General features: G+C 43.8%; 1 protein-coding gene across 1 annotated transcript in view; it reads right to left on the bottom strand.

The window, feature by feature from the left end:
- Nucleotides 1-1,757: 1,757 nt before the first annotated feature.
- SLC4A8 (solute carrier family 4 member 8) overlaps nucleotides 1,758-19,839 on the bottom strand; it is a 63,764-nt gene continuing 45,682 nt past the window's right edge. The window contains exons 20-24 of the mRNA XM_077753417.1: nucleotides 19,549-19,722; nucleotides 16,207-16,344; nucleotides 11,115-11,206; nucleotides 8,454-8,549; nucleotides 1,758-7,277 (exon numbers count right to left, since the gene is read on the bottom strand). Coding sequence (XP_077609543.1) covers nucleotides 7,265-7,277; nucleotides 8,454-8,549; nucleotides 11,115-11,206; nucleotides 16,207-16,344; nucleotides 19,549-19,722 — 513 coding nt within the window. The 3' untranslated portion in view covers nucleotides 1,758-7,264. The remainder of the gene's footprint in view (nucleotides 7,278-8,453; nucleotides 8,550-11,114; nucleotides 11,207-16,206; nucleotides 16,345-19,548; nucleotides 19,723-19,839) is intronic.

Raw genomic sequence — 19,839 nt, 5'->3', positions numbered from 1 at the left:
CAGGCCAAGGTGAAGCATGGTGTTCAACCCTGCCTGCGTGTCAGAACTTTCCAGAGAGAATTGAACAAATAGTAATGCCTGCATTTATACTCGGAGGTTCCATTTGACTGGTGTAGAGTAGGAACCAGGCACAGAAGTTCGAAATCTCCTCAAATGAATCCCAGGTAAGGTCAGGTGGAGAGCCGCTGACCTTTAGCGAGGTTCTGGCGGCTTTGCGGGAGGCCCCTGGGTCGGGGCTCCTGCCTCCTGCAGCAGATGCTTCCAGATATTTAATCACGTCTAGTCCCTGCCTTATTCCCTGCAAGCAGAATCCTAATTCTGTACAGGTACTGGGGCACCAATACCGTCAGGGAAGATGGGCCCAACCCCAGAAAATACAACCTCAGTGGTCCAAGCTAAATAAGGCAATCCTGTCCCCTTTCCCATCTGAGAGATGGTAGGTGGCTCAGTTCTGACTGATGACAGGGTGGGGGGCTCTGTAAAAAACTTTCACCTTTAAAAGAGAAGCTGGAGAAATGCCCTTCTCTCTTCCTGCATTTGGCTGACATGTCGCCTGGAGCTTCTGGAACCATCCCGCGAGGACTAGGAGGGGAAAGCCGAGAGAACTGCAGAGAACACGACCAGAGCCCTGCGGTGATTGCTGCCGAAGTTACCCACCCAGGAACCACCTCCCTCCAGACTTCTTCTTACCTATGTGCTTCCTGTGTGCCGGGTGCCATTCCAAGCACTTGGCGCATATTACTTAATGGAATCCTTAACAAGCCTGAGGCTAATCCTCGGGACGTGGAAGGCTAAATGCTCCCCCACCCCCACCCCCTTCATCAGAACCGGTGCCACGTCTGGCACCAGCAGCCTTCCCATCCACTGCCCACCACTCGATGCAGTTTAAGCATGGATCTCTGAGACAAAACGACATAATGTGTACGTTGTCGGGATGTTTTTTAAATAGTCAAAAGGCAGCAAAAGCCCTCAGAGCTAGTGAGTTCTAGGTTTATAGCCCAACCTGGCCTTGGTCTCCTTAATAGTCACACTGCGCTCCGTGTTCAGGGTGCCCTCACATGGTACCTTTCTAGGAACTCCATGGAGCTTGCTGACTGGCTCTCCCCACACTCTTGCCTTTCACCCACTCACGGTCTCTCTGCTCTCACTCCATTGCCTCCCTCTTCCCCTTTTCTCCAACCTTCCAACAGTTGGATTTGAGAAGATAAATGGGGCACCTCCCCTCCCCCCCAAACCCAGAACACTCCAAGTGATAACGATTGTTAAAATCTGGATTTTTTTTTCTTTTTCTTTAATGGAAGAGTAATTTTTTTTTAAGTAATCTCTACACCCAACGTGGGGCTCACACTCATGGCCCCGAGATCAAGAGTCACATGCTCTTCCAACTGAGCCAGCCAAACACCCCTAAAAATCTGGATTTCTAGGCAGTAGAGTCCTTAGATACTAACAATCGCTCGTGTCAGTCTGGTTGTACCTCCAAGGTGGGCTGTCTTTTCCTGCTGTCCTGTCCCCCCACCCAAACAGAAGTCTAGGCAGTCCCGAGAAAGGGCCCATAGAGCCTCCCTCCTGGCACTGCCCCGAGGACTGTGCAGTCTTCCTCAAGGAGGTGCACAGGCCCCGCTAAAGGCATGCCCAGTGGACACCCCACCCTCCTCTCAACCATCTTCATGACTCCTCTTCACTCTTCTCCCACCTTCCGAAACTGGCCCCCATTGCCTCAGCCCCTTGGTCCAGGCTCAAAAAATACCACAGGTGTGAACAGTTTACACAGACTTTATTTTTCACCCATTGAGCACAGGAAGGTCTGGGCAGGCAGAGGTGTCACTGTCACCTCCCCTAGTTCACAGACACACACGGTGAGACCTGGTGGTGAGGGAGAGGGTCCTATTCCTACCACAGATTGCTATGGGATTATCACAACAACACATTTGTTCTCGGTTCTATTTACACCACGGAGTGTGGAGAGGGTACATTTCTTACACTAAAAATATATACTTTGGGATCTCTAAAACAAAAATATCTCTATCTCTACACTAGACCTACTAGAAAGAAGAACGTAGAAAACAAGAGAAATGTACCAGCACCTCAAGTTGTCCCCTTCCGCGGGAAGAGTGCTCTGCTCTCCACTTGCCACCGTTAGCTTAGGGCAGCGGTATCTAACCAATCAGACAGACAGACACAGATCAACATGAGGGAGGCTCAGCATCTTGGAGGAGGGAATAAGGGCGACAGGAGTGGGGAAGAGGATTCTGGCCTCTTTTGCAAAAGGAGTCATTGCACATTCAGTTTGGTACTTGTTTCCAGTGCGACTACATGTATGGAAACCTGCATGTTAGAGTCCATTGCAAACCCGCTAGAGAAGCCCGGAGCTCTGCTACTTTCCGCCGGACTTGGAAACGTGCCGTGGGTGGCTCTTCTCCCTGTCTCAGGAAATATTAATGCCGTCAGCTAGAAGGAAGCCTTCTTTATTCTCCAATGCTGAAAGTGGGTTAGGTTTAAGAAAAATGCTATTCCTTTTCAGAATAGGATCAGAAGCCATTCCATTCCCTTTGAGCACAGAACGTCCTAAAGGAATTTTGCCTTTGGATGAATCATTCCACTTTCTGAATCTTCCTATTGAAAAGACCCACGTAACACTCTTTTCCTCTTTTCATGCTTCATGCGCTGATACAGTTCCTTCCCATCTCTTCTGGTTATGAAAATTAGCCTTTTTCTAGTAAAGAAATGTTAACGGAGTCAGCGGTCCATTTTGTATAATTGACGTAAGAGAACAAGGGCACCAAGAATCAAAAAGAGTAGACTTGGTTGAGAAGCCACTCCAATTTGATTTGGGGATATCTTTTTCTGTTTCTGTTGAAATGTGGATGAGTCTGAGGGCTTGAGAATCTGTAGTCCCTCACCCCAAGTAAGGAAAACATACAGTCCCTTTCCCGAGAAGCCCCAGAACTGCCCGTCACCCTCACCTCTCTCACCACGCCCAACTGGTGGTGGTTTTCAGGACCTCGGACTGGGAACATCAGCCATCCAAGGAGAAGCTGAAAGACCGAGGCAGAAAGGAGAAGAAAGGCTGCTCGAGGAAGCTGAGTCAGTAAAAGGGGCGGAACTTGGATGATGTCTCATTTGGCCAGTCAGGGCCCGCGGGAAGGGTTTCTACGTCATGGAGGCCTGACGGCCACCACCAAAAGAAAGTCAAGAAGGCTGAGGACATTCAGTGCAGGGCTCTTGAATGTCCTCCCAGGATGTGGCTTGGAAACCTGAGAAGTCTGAGGAAAATGCAGTGACAGGCTAGCTAAGACTGCTTAACATTCCTGTAGAAGAAATGTAGAGAGGCTGATACAGTAGCAGAGAGAACATACTGGATGGGACTTATGATGCCAATTAAAAAGGCAAGCCAGGGGCCCTGGGGTCACACCTTCTCCCATGCTTCAGGAAAACACAGAGGCTCAGAACACAGACATCGAAGTCCATAGAGAAGATGCAGGGGGAGCTGCTGGTTCCTCTGCAAAGGGGGAATTCTGGAGAGCAAAGTAGGTAAAAAATAAAGTAGACTTGGAAATTGTCTTGTTTGGATGACCAGAAAGCAGAGAGACCTCTTGAAGGTCACACCTGTAATAGCCTGAGATGTCAACCAAGCCTGAGACTTCGCATTTACCAGATTTTCTTTTTTTTTTAATTTTTTAATGTTTTATCTATTTTTGAGAGAGAGATAGAGACAGCATGAGAAGGGGAGGGTCAGAGAGAGAGGGAGACACAGAATCTGAAGACAGGCTCCAGGCTCTGAGCACAGAGCCTGGTGTGGGGCCTGAACCCATGAACCGTGAGATCATGACCTGAGCCGAAGTCGGACGCTTAACCGACTGAGCCACCCAGGCGCCCCTCATTTACCAGATTTTCATCAAACACTTGTGACTAATTTAATAGCCAACCACATCCCAGACAAAGGGAAATGGCAACTATTCAGACCATCTTTTGGAATAAATGGCTCACTGCCCCTCTATCCCAAGCACAAATTTATATGACTAAGGAGAAGGGGACAGGTGCTGTATGTGTAAAGACTAGATCTCCCGAGAATCCCATCATCAGAAGTTGGAAATCATATATGGCCACAAAAAGCTAGCATGCATTTTATGCAACCGAACATATATGGCAAGTTCACACCATATTGCTGGTCTTCACCTTCTCTCTAGACCGACCCTTTCCTTAAAGGTCATGAGCTAGGAAGGAACCCAACCACTCAGCAACACCAGTTCTTACCATTAGAACCAAGATTTCACTTACCATCACTTTCTTAAATCCCTGGCTTCCCTCCCTTCCTACCTTGACACCACCAGCCCAGCCCATCAGGGCACTGGCCTGAAAACACCCAAACCATTCCTGAAATCTCCCTTGTCATAAAAGAGGTGGACTGCTTCTCTGGCCAAAGTAGAAGTTGAAACATCTTTTCCTATAGACTAATCTGCCTATATTTGTCCTCAAACTATGCTATCAGAGAAGTCTGAGAAGAGAATCCCTGGATAGGAGAATGATCATATTTTTTATGTCCCTCCCAGCGCCCCCCAGCTTAGGTACACAAAGCTATTTAAAAGGTACATCTCATGGACACACTCGCACTTGTCACTGAACACACATGTACACACACACATATACACACACTGCTGCTGCTTCACCTACACTCCTAGTTTCCTGCCCCCAACACTGGCCAAACCGACTGTGCCACCAGGGCCCCCAGCCACAGACCTGCACGAGGAAGCATGCAGGTAGGACTGGGGTTGAGTGTTTGGTGGGGGTTGGGAAAAAGGAGACAATGAGAGTAGGGGAGGAATAGGTTCTACCCCTGAGATGTAGCAGAAATGAGGTTGGCTAGTAGAAAGATGTCATGGCCTAAAAGGATTGGCACAGGCTTCCAGAGTAACTAGCGTTCCTAAGGCGTGGTAACGTGGGAGGGTATGGCTCAGGAAGGCCGGAAGCACACCTGTGGTCCTGTAACCGCACTGCGCACTGTTAATAAAGACAGGTTTCTGCTCTCGAGAGCCTACACAAGGAAGGCATTGTGACACACTCATGAATTAGGAGGGAGATTTTTCCGAGTGATATTGTCACCGGATTTGTACGATGGGCTCTTCCCAATCACATTCCTTACAGCTGTGCTGAGGGTAGGGGGACAGGAGAAGCAGCCGCCAACCTTCCTACATAGAGGTGGCAGGAAAAGGCAGGAGGGACAACATGGAAGAAGAAAGTTGGAGTGTTCTCGGGGGAGAGAGAGACAGGGAAAGTCAGCAGGAAAGCTTTCCCCACTGACAGGTTGCCTTTCTACAATAGGTAGGTAAATGGGTACAATGATGACATTTATCCTAAAGTGATAAAATGTGAAGCTTTGGCTCGCCAAGAGTTTAATGCCCATATAGTTCAAAGATGCATGCCTCTTCCTGTCTGCACCATATAAAGGGAAGCCAAGGCTGCCCATAAAACAGCCTTGTGAGCAGAAATTAGACAAACCAGGAACAATACCCGCAATTCAACGGGATATCATTTTACTGTCTGCAAACTAAATGATGTTTGGTCACTGGGCACCAGCAGCGCCTTGCACACGGCTTGTTTACCGCAGGCATCCGTTCTGAGTGGTTGCTGTCCATCCCGTACCAGTTGTTAAATATGATGAAAATCATCTGTGTATTAAAACAGGTGTGATTCTAGGAAACACAGAAATGGTAAAGAAATGCAGGATTCCTTCCATTTCAAAGGTGCTCAGAGTAAAACTAGAATACACGGATACATTTTAAGAGTCTAAGGCAGGCAAAATTCACTGAAGTTTTGTAGCCAACGCTTCACCTACGAAAGGCGAGACACCTGAAAGAACATCCCACTGAACAAAGATCTTCCCAGATGGGAAACTGATAGGATTAGGATTGAATTCCCTGGGTACCGACACACTTACTAGTCACATTCTGTGCACAAAGGAAGGGAAGATCTATACACATGGGAGCCCAAACCCTTGATATTTGTTGCAACAGAGAAAAGAAGAGAAAAACTAGAAATACAGTTTTCAACCAAATACCAAAATTAATTTCGCCACTGACAGTTCATTTCCCAGTGTGGCTTTTTACATCTGAGAGCCATACATTTGTCAACCAAGAGAAATTCATGATGATGAAGAAACCACATGGCTGAAGGTGGTTTTGGTCCATTGAGTTGATGACGGTTCACTACTGAGGCAGATAAAGGAGACATTCCGTGAGCACTTGTATCTCTCCAGGACTGGAATCAGAGTGCGTCCTCAAGACACAGAGGCAAGACATGGGTGTTTCCACAACGCAGCCAATAACAACACCGTATCTCCTTCTATGCTCCACAAACAACTATTATCAGACCTTTTGCTGATGTCTAGAAAGCACACTCTACAACAACTCTTCAGGCTAGGAAGCCCTTCCTGGTGTTTAAACCAACTCCTCCTGTAGCAATCGAAGTTCATTATCTTAGTCTATCCCCAACGAAGCCAAGTGAAGCTGTTCATCCTCGCTTATCATTATTGATTCCCCCTGACCTTCTTCCTGTCTGAGCTAAACAACTCCGGGGTCCCTCATGGCCCTTTCAGCATCCAAGGCTCTCGCCAAGTTATGCAGGGAGCTGCTAGGGAGCGATAAGGATGCATCCGAGGCAGAGGCGTCTTCTGGCTGCGGTGGTGGGCCCTGCCGAGGCCCTGGTGGCAGACCGTCCCAACGGCAGACCCCCCTGACAGCCTCTGGGTCTGGCCAGCACCCCCTAGAGTAGGCAGGAACCAAGGCCCAGGGCTGTCTAGGAGCCCGCAGAGTCTATCAGACTGGAGAGCCTTCCCTTCCCTCTCTGCTCTCCTCCTACTCCCCCGTCCCCTTTCGGAAGAACGAACTCATCGAAGGAATCCTCAGTGGCAGAATGGATCGATAGGGCTCTGCTCGCCAGCAGAGAGTTTCAGAGAAAATGTCTGGAAGCTGGGAAGCTGGGACTTCACTGGTGGCAATTCTGAAGAGAAAGAGAAAGGAAGAAGTACCAACAGGAGGCGGTCTTCCACTTCCGCGTCCACATCTGGTGACCAGCTGCTGGTATGGGGATAGCTGGGGGCCCTCCGGTGCACAGCACGGATAACTGAATGCTTCAGCATGGCTTTGACATGACCGCGGCCAGGGCCAGACTCGGTCTTGCTGCTTCTCTGAGAGACTCACATCTTCTCTGTAACCAGAACTTCCTTGAGGCACCTCACGGCCCAAATCTTCCTTCCCAGCAAACACTTTTAGTTGAAGAGACTGAATAAAAGTGTTACAATTAGACAAAAAGGGAACACATGATTCATTCCTGCTTTTAACACAATACTTTGAAGATGTCACCACAATTTGGATCTGGCTATATTTTAAGTTCATTTACAAGTAGACTAGTTCTCAACTAAAAATAACCGGGTGCGTTATACATTTCGACAGCTGCCTGGATTTTCCTCTGAAGGAAACAAGATTCTATATTTCACTCACATTCAGCACAGTTTTATTTTAACCCGTTCGATGAAGAAATAACCTACCACCACCACCCACTGGTGGCTGTGACTTATCAAAGTACTTCAGATCCTCCTCAGAGCATTCTCGTGAGTGAGACAGTTAATTATCGTCATCCCCATTTTACCGCTCAATAAACTGAGTGCCAGAAACAGTAGCCTGCCAGGTTATACATGGAATAAACAGCTAGACCAGGCCCCTAATTCCTGGACTACTACTGCTGTGTTTTTTTGTTTTTTTTTTTTTTAACTAGAAAAGTTGCCTTTAATAGGACCTAAGATTTTGCCTTTAGTTATCTGACTACTTAACATGGTGTTTGGACTGAATTATTCAAGTAGTTTGGGTACACAGCCTACCTCGCTCGGTGCAGGGACAGATGCCTCAAGTCCCTGCATTTTCTTCAGCAATCTGATTAAACTTGATCTATGCTATTGGCAAGTGATACATAGAATTTCATTTCCAAAATAAGAAAACGGTTATAATTTAATATTTCAAATCTTTCCCTGGCAACAGTTCTCATTATGGAACAGGGGAAAGAGGTGGAAGTCCGTATCGACATGATCAACACTCTCTGGACATCTGGGCCATTTTCCAGTTTGTGTGGTTCCAGCAACCAGAGAGAGTTTGAAATGGGAACTTTTGGAAAGACGATGCAGGCAACTAAATGGATAAAGTCAATTTAGATACCCAAATACTCCCTGATTTGGGGGCTGTGTAAATGAGCAGCTCAAAACAGCACATCTGTACAAATAGTTAGAAAACCTTTATTTCTTTTCTGAGGCATACAGCAATTCACCTGAGGTGAGGCAGCAGTCCCGGAAGTGATATTTTTTAGACAAATTTAATTTTACAACTAAGATACATTTTACTTTCAACACAATTGCTACTTGTAAAAGCCAGAAATAAATAAAAATCAGCAATGATAGTTCTCTTTACCTCTTCTCCTTTGTATTTCCAGAGTTCATACTGAGAGCTTTCCAGACCGTAGTTTTAGGCATTTCATCAGATATATTAATCTCAGAGGGGTCACATCTGAAATCAATGCTTAGGACAGTAAATGGAGAACACACAAATAAAATATGTATCAGTCTATATTGATCACACCCCACCAGGTGGGAAAGAGTAGGTCTGAGGGTGCCCAGCTACCAGCTCTCCGTAGCACCAGAAGTGAGGGGGTTGGAATGTAGAGGCAGGGTGGCCCATGAGGTGCTGCCGAGGGCTGGGCTGGTATGCCGAGTGGCAGGTAGCCCTGCCCCACCCTCCCACCCTCCTTCAAGGGCCCCTCTGGGGGTGCTGATGACAGTGCTAAGATGCCAACAGCAGCCTCGGGAGCTACCACCTACTACGTGTCGCTGCATGCCAGGCACGGTGCTAAGCAGTCTTCATTGGTTTTCTCGCTTACATGGCCAACTGCTTGCCATTTGTAGTTTACAAAGGACTCTTACGATATGTCATCTTAACTATCAATCAGAGATCATTGAAATCATCGTTTTGAAGGTACAGAAACCAAAGCTCTCAGAACTAAGTGATCATCCGAGGTCAAAAGTCAGCACAAGGACAATCAAGGCCTTGAATCAAGTCTTTGGTCTCCTAGAAGCCCAGAGTACTAAGAAATTCTCTACAAGCCTGTCTATTTTTAAAAGGCCAAAAGGTGGGGCACCTGGGTGGCTCCATTGGTGAAGTGTCCAACTTCGGCTCAGGTCATGACCTCATGGTTTGTGCTGACAGCTCAGAGCCTGGGGCCTGTTTCAGATTTTGTGTCTCCCTCTCTGTCCCTCCCCTGCTTGTGCTCTGTGTCTCTCTCAAAAATAAAAAAACATTTGACAAAAACCTATCTGCTTATTTATTTATTTTACCCATTTTAATTTTTTTATTTAAAAAATTTTTTAAAAATTTTATTAAAAAAAAAGTATTTAAAAGGCCAAAAGAGGAGAGAGCATCCCAGTAGAGAGGAAACATTGCTCCTACTTTGTTGCCAGGGAATTCAGTCTATGGCTCTTTCCCCCACAGTGTGTAGGAAGTTTATTAAGGTCCAAAGATTCCATTTCTTTGGGGTCAAGTTAAAAAAAAGTCAAACTCCTAGAAACAGACAGTAGACTGGTGGTTACCAGAGGCTGGGCAGGTGGGGGAGAAGGGGAGATACTGATCAAAGGGTACAAACTCGCAGTTATGAGGTGACTAAGTTCTGGAGACCCATATACAGCATGGTGACCAGAGTTGACAGTAATGCACTGTATACTTGAAATGTGCTAAGAAAGTAGATGTCAAAAAAAGGAATGATATGGGGCGCCTGGGTGGCTCAGTCAGTTACGCGTCTGACTTCGGCTCAGGTCATGATCTCACAGTTTGTGTGTTCGAGCCCCATGTCGGGCTCTGTGCCGACAGCTCAGAGCCTGGAGCCTGCTTCGGATTCTGTGACTCCCTCCCTCTCTCTCTGCCCCTCCCCTGCTCATGCTGTATCTCTTTCTGTCTCTCAATAAATAAGTAAACATTATAAAAAATTTTTAAAAAAGGAATGACTATAAGAGGTAATGAATATGTTATTAGTTTGATTATAATAATCCTTTCACAATGTGTACAAGTATCAAAACACCATGTTGTATACCTTAAATATATATTTTTGTCAAAAATAAATAAACCAAAATTAAATAAAAATACCAAATATAAGACTTTCTCCACTTCCTCCTCAGTATAAACCACAATGGATTCAATGATTCAGCAATAAATTATCCAGGATCTAGATGATCCAGATACCCTCCCTCTTCCTTTTCTGCCCCCTTTGGCCTCTGGGCTCCTTTCAGCTTTTGTGTACCTCTTCCACAGTGGAAACAAAATGCCGGGAATGAAGCCACAAATGGACCAATTTAGCGTCCTGTGACCCGTGCTGAGCAATAGCTTTGCTACAGAAAGCAGCTAAGATGTCCGGCAGAAATTAAGGAATTTGGGGGACCCCAGTCTGGTTCCCCCTTGGCTTCTAGGACCACAGATGCCATGAGTCAAACTGGAGGGGCTGCCTCTCCCCTGCCCCAAAGGCTTGCCCAAGCATGGGGATTTCACACCCCCCAGGATGAGGACTCTCTGGAAACAAAGGCCATATCCTAGTCATCTCTGGAAAATGGCAGAGACAGGCAGAGGGAGCTCTGATCTGATGAACACAAAGACTAGGGTTTGACTCTTAAACTTTCTACTTAGCAGCATTTGTGACCTTGGGAAAATTACCTAAAACCACCCAAGCCTCCGTTTCCTCAGTGTACAAATGTGGATAATGAGACTTCTGTCAGAGAGTTGTAGTAAAGATTAATTGAGAGTACATAGCAAAGCTTCCAGCACACCCCTAGCACGGAGAAGACGCTCAGTACGTGGGCTCCCTTACCTCTGTTTTCCTTGTGAGTCCCAGCATCTGGGGTGGTACCTGGCATCTGGCAGATGCTCAGTAAACCATGAAAGGAAAAGGTGTTTTCCCAGGTCGGAAGGGAGAGGCTGAACGTTAACTCCTTATACCAGTAGTTGCTTTTCTGACCACCCCTCACCACAAAGCCAGATTGTTTCTAGAACAACCAAAACAGCCAACTCCTTGTGGAGTTTGAGGGGTTTTACCTGCAACTGTTGTTCTTTCCAGGACTACTTAGTAACTTCCTGCTCTCTAAGGGGAACTTGTCTCCCCCTATTTCTAACATCTTCTCAGCCTCCTGCAAGAGAAGACCACATTATTCCATCTTAGACCAAGGAAAACCACGAGTCCACACCACCCATTTTTCTCTTACCACAATTTCTACCTAATTTCTCTCATATTTATTATGAAAGAGTGTAATTATGTTCTTTCATAGATCTGACTCATCACAAAGAAGAGACCACCAGATATCTGTACCTGTGGATTAGCACTTTTTAAAAGAAGAAAGAAAATAAATTTGAATAAGCCTCTAGATCCAACTGCCAATTTACTAGAAATATAGGAGACAGAAGAACATGTTAAATAACACCAAGGGACATAGTTAGTAAAATCTAAATGGTGGAAAATCCTACAGGTCAGAGGCCTAGTTTCTTCAACAAAAAGAAAAAAAGAGAAAGGGACCCCTAAAGGAATTTAAGGAACATATCAACCATTGCAATATATAGGCCTTATTTGGATCCTGGTTCAAACCAACAGATTATTTAAAAAAATAATATGACAACTGGGAAATATAATACTAACTGTTCTTTCTACTTTTGCATTTTTTTGACTGTTCCATAACAAAGCATTTTCTTAAGAAATAATCCCATTAATTTAAATAAAATAATTACAGAGAAAAAAATATGTGCAAAGATGTTTAAAGTATATTTAATAATAGATCCTAAAACAACTATAAATTTTAACAAGGGAAGAAAGCTTAATTATGAGAGAATACTATAGAATATTATGCAGCCATTAAAATAATAAATATGACTATCTAGAAATATAGAAACATGAAAGTGTCTTATGAAATCAAGATGAGAAGAAAAAATCAGAAAAAATACCTCCCTCACACAGTTACACAAGAACTACGTCAAGGATGTAAAGAGAACATAAAGAAATGAACATAAATATTGGATGCTGATGTGAAATTTTGAGAGTAAAGTCTTCACTATTTTTCTTTCATTTAATTTTCAAAATAACTTTACAAAGTAAAACACATATTAACAAATACATGTTGGGGCGCCTGGGTGGTTCAGTCGGTTAAGTGTCCGACTTCAGCTTGGGTCATGATCTCACGGTTCACGAGTTCGAGCCCTGCGTTGGGCTCTGTGCTGACAGCTCGGAGTCTGGACCCTGCTTCCGATTCTGTGTCTCCTTCTCTCTCTCTGCCCCTCCCCCACTCATGCTCTTTGTCTCTCAAAAATGAATAAGCGTTGAAAAAAAATTNAGTCGGTTAAGTGTCCGACTTCAGCTTGGGTCATGATCTCACGGTTCACGAGTTCGAGCCCTGCGTTGGGCTCTGTGCTGACAGCTCGGAGTCTGGAGCCTGCTTCCGATTCTGTGTCTCCTTCTCTCTCTCTGCCCCTCCCCCACTCATGCTCTGTCTTTGTCTCTCAAAAATGAATAAGCGTTGAAAAAAAATGAAAACAAATGCATGTTTACTTCAGAAACTTTGGAAAATATGGAGTACCATGTTTACCAGCCACCTCAAACTTAACATCCAAAAGAGACTCCTCAGTTTTCCTCCCAAACCTGCCTGATAAATAGCATGACCACTCATCCAATTATTCACTCCAAAAATCTAAGAGTTGTCCTTGATTCCTCTCTTTCACCCATGTTCACTATCCGTTAGCAAAGCCTGTCAGTTTTATCTTCAAGATAAGTTCCCAGACCAGCCACTTCACCACGTCTCCCCTGGCCTGGGCCACCTTCACCTCTTGCCTGACATATTGCCACAGACTTCTAACTGGGGTCCCACTACCTGTCTCCCTTACAGGCCCCCTGGCTTTCTTGTATTCCTAAAGAATGCCAAGCTCATTCCTGCTTCAAAACCTTGGCATTTGCCATGCCCCTGGCCTAGAATGTTCCTACTCCCAGATATTGTCATGACTTGCCCTCACTTTATTCAGATTTCAGCGAGGATGTGTCCTTAGAGTCATCCCTGATCACCCTAAATAAGAGTAACTCCCTCACCCCTTACTTTTCTTCCTAAAACATATACACTACTGGGGCGCCTGGGTGGCTCAGCTGGTTAAGCACCCAACTTTGGCTCAGGTCATGATCTCATGGTTCGTGAGTTAGAGCCCAGTGTTGGGCTCTGTGCTGACAGCTCAGAGCCTGGAGCCTGCTTTGGAATCTGTGACTCCCTCTCTCTCAGCCCCTCCCCCGCTCAGGCTCTGTCTCTCTCAAAAAATAAATGTGAAAAATTTTTTTAAAAACATATCACTACCTAAAATTTTATATAAATCAGTAAGTGTATGTAGATATGTACAGGCAAACCTCGGGGATATTGTAGGTTTGGTTCGAGACCCCCACTATAAAGCAAATCAAATCAATATTTTGCTTCCTACTGCATATAAAAGTTATGTGTATGCTACACTATAGTTTATTAAGTGTCTAAAAGACATTAGATCTAAAAACAATGTACATGCCTTAATGAAAAAACACCTTATTGCTAGAAAATGCTAACCATCATCTAAGCCTTCAGTGAATCATAAATACTAATCACAAATCACCATAAAAATATAATAATAATGAAAAAGTTTGAAATGCTGCAAGAGTGGCCAGAGTATGACAGAGTGAGCAAATGCTGTTGGGAAAATGATGCTGATAGATTCACTTGACATAGGGTTGCCACAAACCTCCAATTTGTACAAAACACAATATTTATGAAATGCAGTAAAGTGAAGCATAATAAAATAAGGTATGCTTCCGTGTGTGTGTGTGTCTGTGTGTCTGTGTGTAATTTTTAAATTTTGTTTATAGAGTTTTGGGATGCTTGAAAGCTTCACATTTTATGTTGCAATTTCTAGCAATCTTTAAAGTTTTCCTCCATTGCTTTTGTGCATGGAATTGTTAAAACTTATTTAATAATAGAAAACAGACGTATAGACCAATGTAACAGAACTGGGAGCCCAGAGATAAGCCCATGCATAGGTGGTCAACTAATATTCAACGAGGGAGCCAAGAGAATTTGGTGGAGAAAGGACAGTCTCTTCAATAAGTGTTGCTGGGAAAACTGGATATTCACAAGCTACCCCATTCCCCCGAAATCAACTCAAAATGTCATTAAACACTTAAATGTAAAATTGGAAACAGTAAATCTTCTAGAATAAAATACAGGGAAAAGGCTCTTTGACATTGTTCTTGGCAATGATTTTGTGCATAGGACACCAAAAGTACAGGCAACAAAAGCAAAAATAAACAAGTGGAATGACACCGGTTAAAAGCTCCTGTGCAGCAAAAGAAATGGACGATAAAATGAAAAGGCAGCCTATGGAATGGGAGGCAATATCTGCAAACCATAGATCTGGTAAGAAGTTAATACCAAAGATATATAAGGAATACATACAACTCAATAGGAACAACAACAACAATAATAATAATCCAATTTAAAAATAGGCAAAAGGCCTAAATAGACATTTTTCCAAAGAAGATATACAAATGGGTCAGAAAGGACATGACAAGGTACTCAACATCACTAATAATTAGTGACATTTAAATCAAAACCACAATGTGGTTTCACCCTGCACCTGCCAGAATGGCTGTTGTCACAAAGACAAGAGATAAGTGCTGGTGAGGATGTGGAGAAAAGGGAGCTCTTATGCACTGTTGGTGGGAATGGAAATTGGTGCAGCCACTACGAAGGTTCTTCAAAAAACTAAAAATAGAACTACCATATGATCCAGCAATGCCACTTCTGGGTATATGGCCAACGGAAATGAAATGACTATCTTGAAGAGATGCCTGCACCCCATGTTCACTGCAGCATAACTGACACTAGCCAAGACATGGAAACTACTTAAGTGTCCATCAGTGAATGAATGGACAAAGAAAAGGTATTTTATATATATATATATATATATATATGTATATAAACACACACACACACACACACATATATATACAATTGAATATCATTCAGCCATAAAAAAGAAGGAAATCCTGCCATTTGCAACCACATGAATGAAACTTAAGGGCATCATGCTATGTAAGACAGGTCAGAGAAAGACAAATACCATCTGATCTCACGTATAGGTGAAATCTGAAAAAAACCCTGAAGTCATAGAAACAGAACAGATTGGTTGTTGCTGGGAGTGGGGCAAATGGGTGAGGGTGGTCAAAGGGGACAAAATTTCAGTTATAACATGAATTAAGTTCTGGGGATGTAAATTACAGCATGGTGACTATAGTTAACAATGCTCTATTGTGTATTGAGCTGAGAGAGTACATTTTAAAAGTTCTCACCACACACAAAAAAGGTGGCTATGGGAGGTGAGAGATGTATTAATGAAGCCTGCTGTGGTGACCATTTCACATTATATACATCTATCCAATCATTGTGCCGTATACCTTTATGTGTTAATTATATCTCAATAAATCTGGAAAAGATAATACAAGATTTTAAAAATTCCAGATATTAGAAAAAAATGTCATTTCAAGTGTATTTCAAAGGACACTATTTCAGGCACTAACTGTATTTGGAAACACTTTCCGGCTCATTCATTTCTTGGTCTGGTATTTTCATTTTGCTACACATCCATTCTTGGCACGTATAGGCCATTGATTGAGGGTCCATTGTGTGGACAGCAGATGCCAAGCGCTGAGGGAAATGAGGAAGGACAGAAAGTCCTATGCAAGTTATCTTCACGTGGTGCCAACCACAACACCATCTGCCATTAGGTACACGACAAATCATAGGTTTTGTATACTTGTCAAATTAGGCCTTTCAGGAGAACACGAACCCTTGATCTGAGAATAAGGACAGACTTTATGTTCATATTGTAAGTATGAACCTGGTGAGTAGACTGTAGACAAAGAAAGGTGAAAACAACTGGTTATCCTGTCTAAAAATAAAGGGCAGGTAGGGACAAGAATCCTTGCTCCATTCTTGGCTAAGAACATCTTTGGAGTAATCTTCCCAGTTCCTAAATATAACCCTTGGGATTCCAGACATGCTGACTTTTCGTGTGGCCCTTCCTACGTTCTGCGATTTGAAGCTGCCCCCAAGTGTACGGTTGGTCCAAAAACAACAACCTCTTCCTCCTTGGCCTTCTTTTTGGCATCGTCCAGCTTCTTCTTTTTACTTTCAGGCATGAGATCATCTAACCAGCTCAGCTCTCGTTTAGAGAAACAGAGATCCATGACTTTCCTGACAAAGACCAATGCCAAAACCTGAAGAAAAAGGAAAAAACAGGGAATGAAAAGAGCTCATTTTCTTCCTGAAATTAAAAGCAAAGTCTTATTTTCACAGCACACTAGGACGTGTCAAGGAAAATCAAACTAAATAATAATAACAATAACAATAATAATTGCCTCTTATTGAGCACCTTCTTTGTACCAGACACTAAATATTCACCTTCGTGTTTTATGTGCAATATTTCATTTAACTATCGTCAAAACAACCCTACAACTTAGAAAGTGACCAAGTTAATTCCTTGAAAAGAGAAACCCTTCATCCTCAGATGGCCCTAAGGGTTGCCCTTCCCTGTCGTGGGTCGAGCAGAAGGACTGCTGGGCAGCAGTGGGGTGGAAAGCCTCGGCCAGAGCACAGCTATGGTGAGGCCGGCTGCACCCAGCCCAAGCATGCCTCACCAGGGGATGAAGGGTCCTTGAAGGATCATCTCAATCCCCTCTGATGCTCTGCCTATACATTTCCCCGCCAAATCCTTGCTTTATGCCTGCATCATGAATCGCTAGGGTTTTTTGTCTCTGCCCTCCAGTCTGGCCTGACATTCATTGTATTAAATGAGGAAACTGAGGCTCAGGAAAAGAAAGTGACTTGCCTAAAACCAGAAATCAGCTAATTTCCTCAATTATACAGGACAGGGTGTATGACCTGCTGCTCTGCTCTTCCCCTCTCCCCCCAATAAAAGGCCGTTTTTGCCAAAGGGGAATTAATAATGACCCAGAATGACCTGCCTAGATTGACAGGTGCTCACCAGCTACATCTGGTGGCTAGACAAGGAATGAGGCAGATCAGGCTCATTATATTAAAGCACATTTCTCCCTCATTTCTGTAACTATTTTCCCTATAAATCCATAATTGATAGTATCAATTGTCAGGAATTTGCTGTTTCTTTAACCAAATGGTCAATCCCTGATTATAACACCCAAATGCAGAAACCTACATGTACTCTGACAACACTGAGAAACCCATCAGGAAGTATATATGCAGGAGATTAGAGGAAAAGAATCCCCCCACAGGGGTGCCTGGGTGGCTCAGTTGCTTAAGCATCTGACTTCCGCTCAGGTCATGATCTCCCTGTTCATGGGTTCAAGCCCAGCGTTGGGCTCTGTGCTGACAGCTCAGAGTCTGGAGCCTGATTCAGGTTCTGTGTCTCCCTCTCTCTCTGCTCCTCCCCCACTCATGCTCTGTCATTCTCTCTCAAAAATAAACATTTAAAAAATTTTTTTAAAAAAAGAATCCCCTGACCCTAGTTTCCTCACCTTTGAATATTCTCCCAGTAAGACAGAGCTCAAAAGTCCCTAAACAAGTACCAAACATTGCTCTCATTGATTTTTCTCTCTAGAGGCCCACCCTTTGGGTAATTTTCAAACAGCCCACTGAATTCTCAGAGTCCTCGTGATATAGGGTGAGCCAGAGAGAGGAGGCAACAGGAGGAGAAGATGAGCTGGTCAGATGGCGAGAAGTTCATCGCCTTCCTAGTGGCAGGAAGCAGCCTGTCACCTGTTACACTGTTACACCATCCACAGTTCTGCTTCCTGGTCCCTTTTCCAAAGCCTCTGCTTCAGTCTGAAAGAAGGTACAGATGTCCCAGTCCTTTATCAGTAATGGGCCAACCTCTTCCTCTCTCCCAGTGGCTTAAAACAGTGCATTTCCACTACTTTAGACATTTCTGACCATAAAAAATTCTAAACTGGAACTATAATATGAAAATTATTGCAAACATGAAGAATCTTCTTCATGTCAGATTCATGAGAGAGAAGAAAGAAAGTGAGAAAGAAGAAGAGAGGAAGGAAGGAAGGGAGGGAGAGAAGGAGGGAGGGAGGAAGGAAGGAAGAAAGAGAGGGAGGGAGGAAGGGAAGGAGGACTTGAAAGTAATCACAGCAAAGTGCTACACACATGCATCCACACCTCAAAGTCCCCAAATAATGCTGCTCCAGCAAAAGCCAAACAAAAAACTCACCATTAATAAGGGATTAATATCCAGAATATGTAGGGAACTCCTAAAACTCAACAACAACCACAAATCTGATTTAAAAATGGGCAAAAGAGGGCACCTGGGTGGCTCAGTTGGTTGAGAGTCTGACTTCGGCTCAGGTCGTGATCTTCGTGGTTCACAAGTTCGCGCCCTGCATCAGGCTCTGTGCTAACAGCTCAGAGCCTGTAGCCTGCTTCAGATTCTGGGTCTCCCTCTGTCTCTGCCCCAACCCTGCTCATGCAGACTCTTTCTCTCTCTCTTTCAAAAACAAATAAAAACATTTTTTTAAAAAACTAAAAACTAAAAATTAAACATGGGCAAAGGACTTGAAAAGATAATTCTCCAAAGAAAATATACAAATAATCAATAAGCACATGAAAAGATGCTCAACCTCACTGAAAAATGCCCATGAAAACCACAATGAGAAAGCATTTCACACCCGTTAGAAAGGCCGTTATTAAACAACAACAACAACAACCAAATGAACAGCCATACAAAACAAAAACCCCTCAAACAGAAAATAGACCCTGACAAATTGGAACCCTGTGTGCTGCTGGCAGGAATATAAAATGATGTGGCTCTTCCTCAAAAACTTAAAAATGGAGTTACCATATGATCCAGCAACCCACTTTTAGGTATATACCTCAAAGAATCGAAAGTGGGAACACAGATATTTGTACAATTCATGTTTACAGCAGCATTAGTCATAACTGCCAAAAGTCAGGAACAATCCAAGTGTCTATCAATGAACAAACAGATAAACAAAATGTGGCATATATATATATGTATATACATACATACATATACACACATAGAAGAATATCATTCAGTCTTTCAAAAGGAAATTCTGACACATGTTACAACATGGAGGAGCCCCTTGGAGGCAGGATGCTAAGTGAAATAAGCCAGATACAAAAACACAAATACTTTAGGGCCAGCCCCATACAAGGTACCTAGCATAATCAGATTCATAGAGACAGAAAGTAAAATGGTGGTTGCTGAGGCCTGGGGGAGGGGGAATGGGGAGTCATTGTTTAATAAGTACAGAGTGTTTTGTAAGATAAAAACATTGGGCAATAGTTGCACAACAGTGTAAGTGTACTTAATGCTGCTGAACTAGACACTTAAAGATGGTTAAGGTGGTAGATTTTATGTTATGTATATTTCATCACTATTTCAAAAAATAAAATAATAACAATTTTATAAAACTCACCATCATTGGAAAGACGATGGCGGCCGGAGAGGCCTTGATGACCCAGAGTAGGACAAGGCAGGTCAGCTGGATGAGGGTGAAGAGGTGCACTTTGCGCAGGGGCACGTGCCGAAGATAGATAAAATCCGGCTGGTGCTTTGCGGGCATCCCAAAGAGCTTCAGACGGTCAAAGAACTGAAAGGAAGGAACTGGCATTTATTGTCAGGAGGTTTCTCTAGGTCAGAAGCCTTGTTAGGCCCATTCACGTCTCCAGTATCACCTGCTCTGAAAGACAGGGAATACTGTGTCCAC

Source organism: Crocuta crocuta, unplaced genomic scaffold (genome assembly GCF_008692635.1).
Source record: "Crocuta crocuta isolate KB4526 unplaced genomic scaffold, BGI_CrCroc_1.0 scaffold30, whole genome shotgun sequence".
In the NCBI taxonomy this organism is placed as follows: domain Eukaryota; kingdom Metazoa; phylum Chordata; class Mammalia; order Carnivora; family Hyaenidae; genus Crocuta; species Crocuta crocuta.
This window is presented reverse-complemented; position numbering and strand designations above follow the sequence as displayed.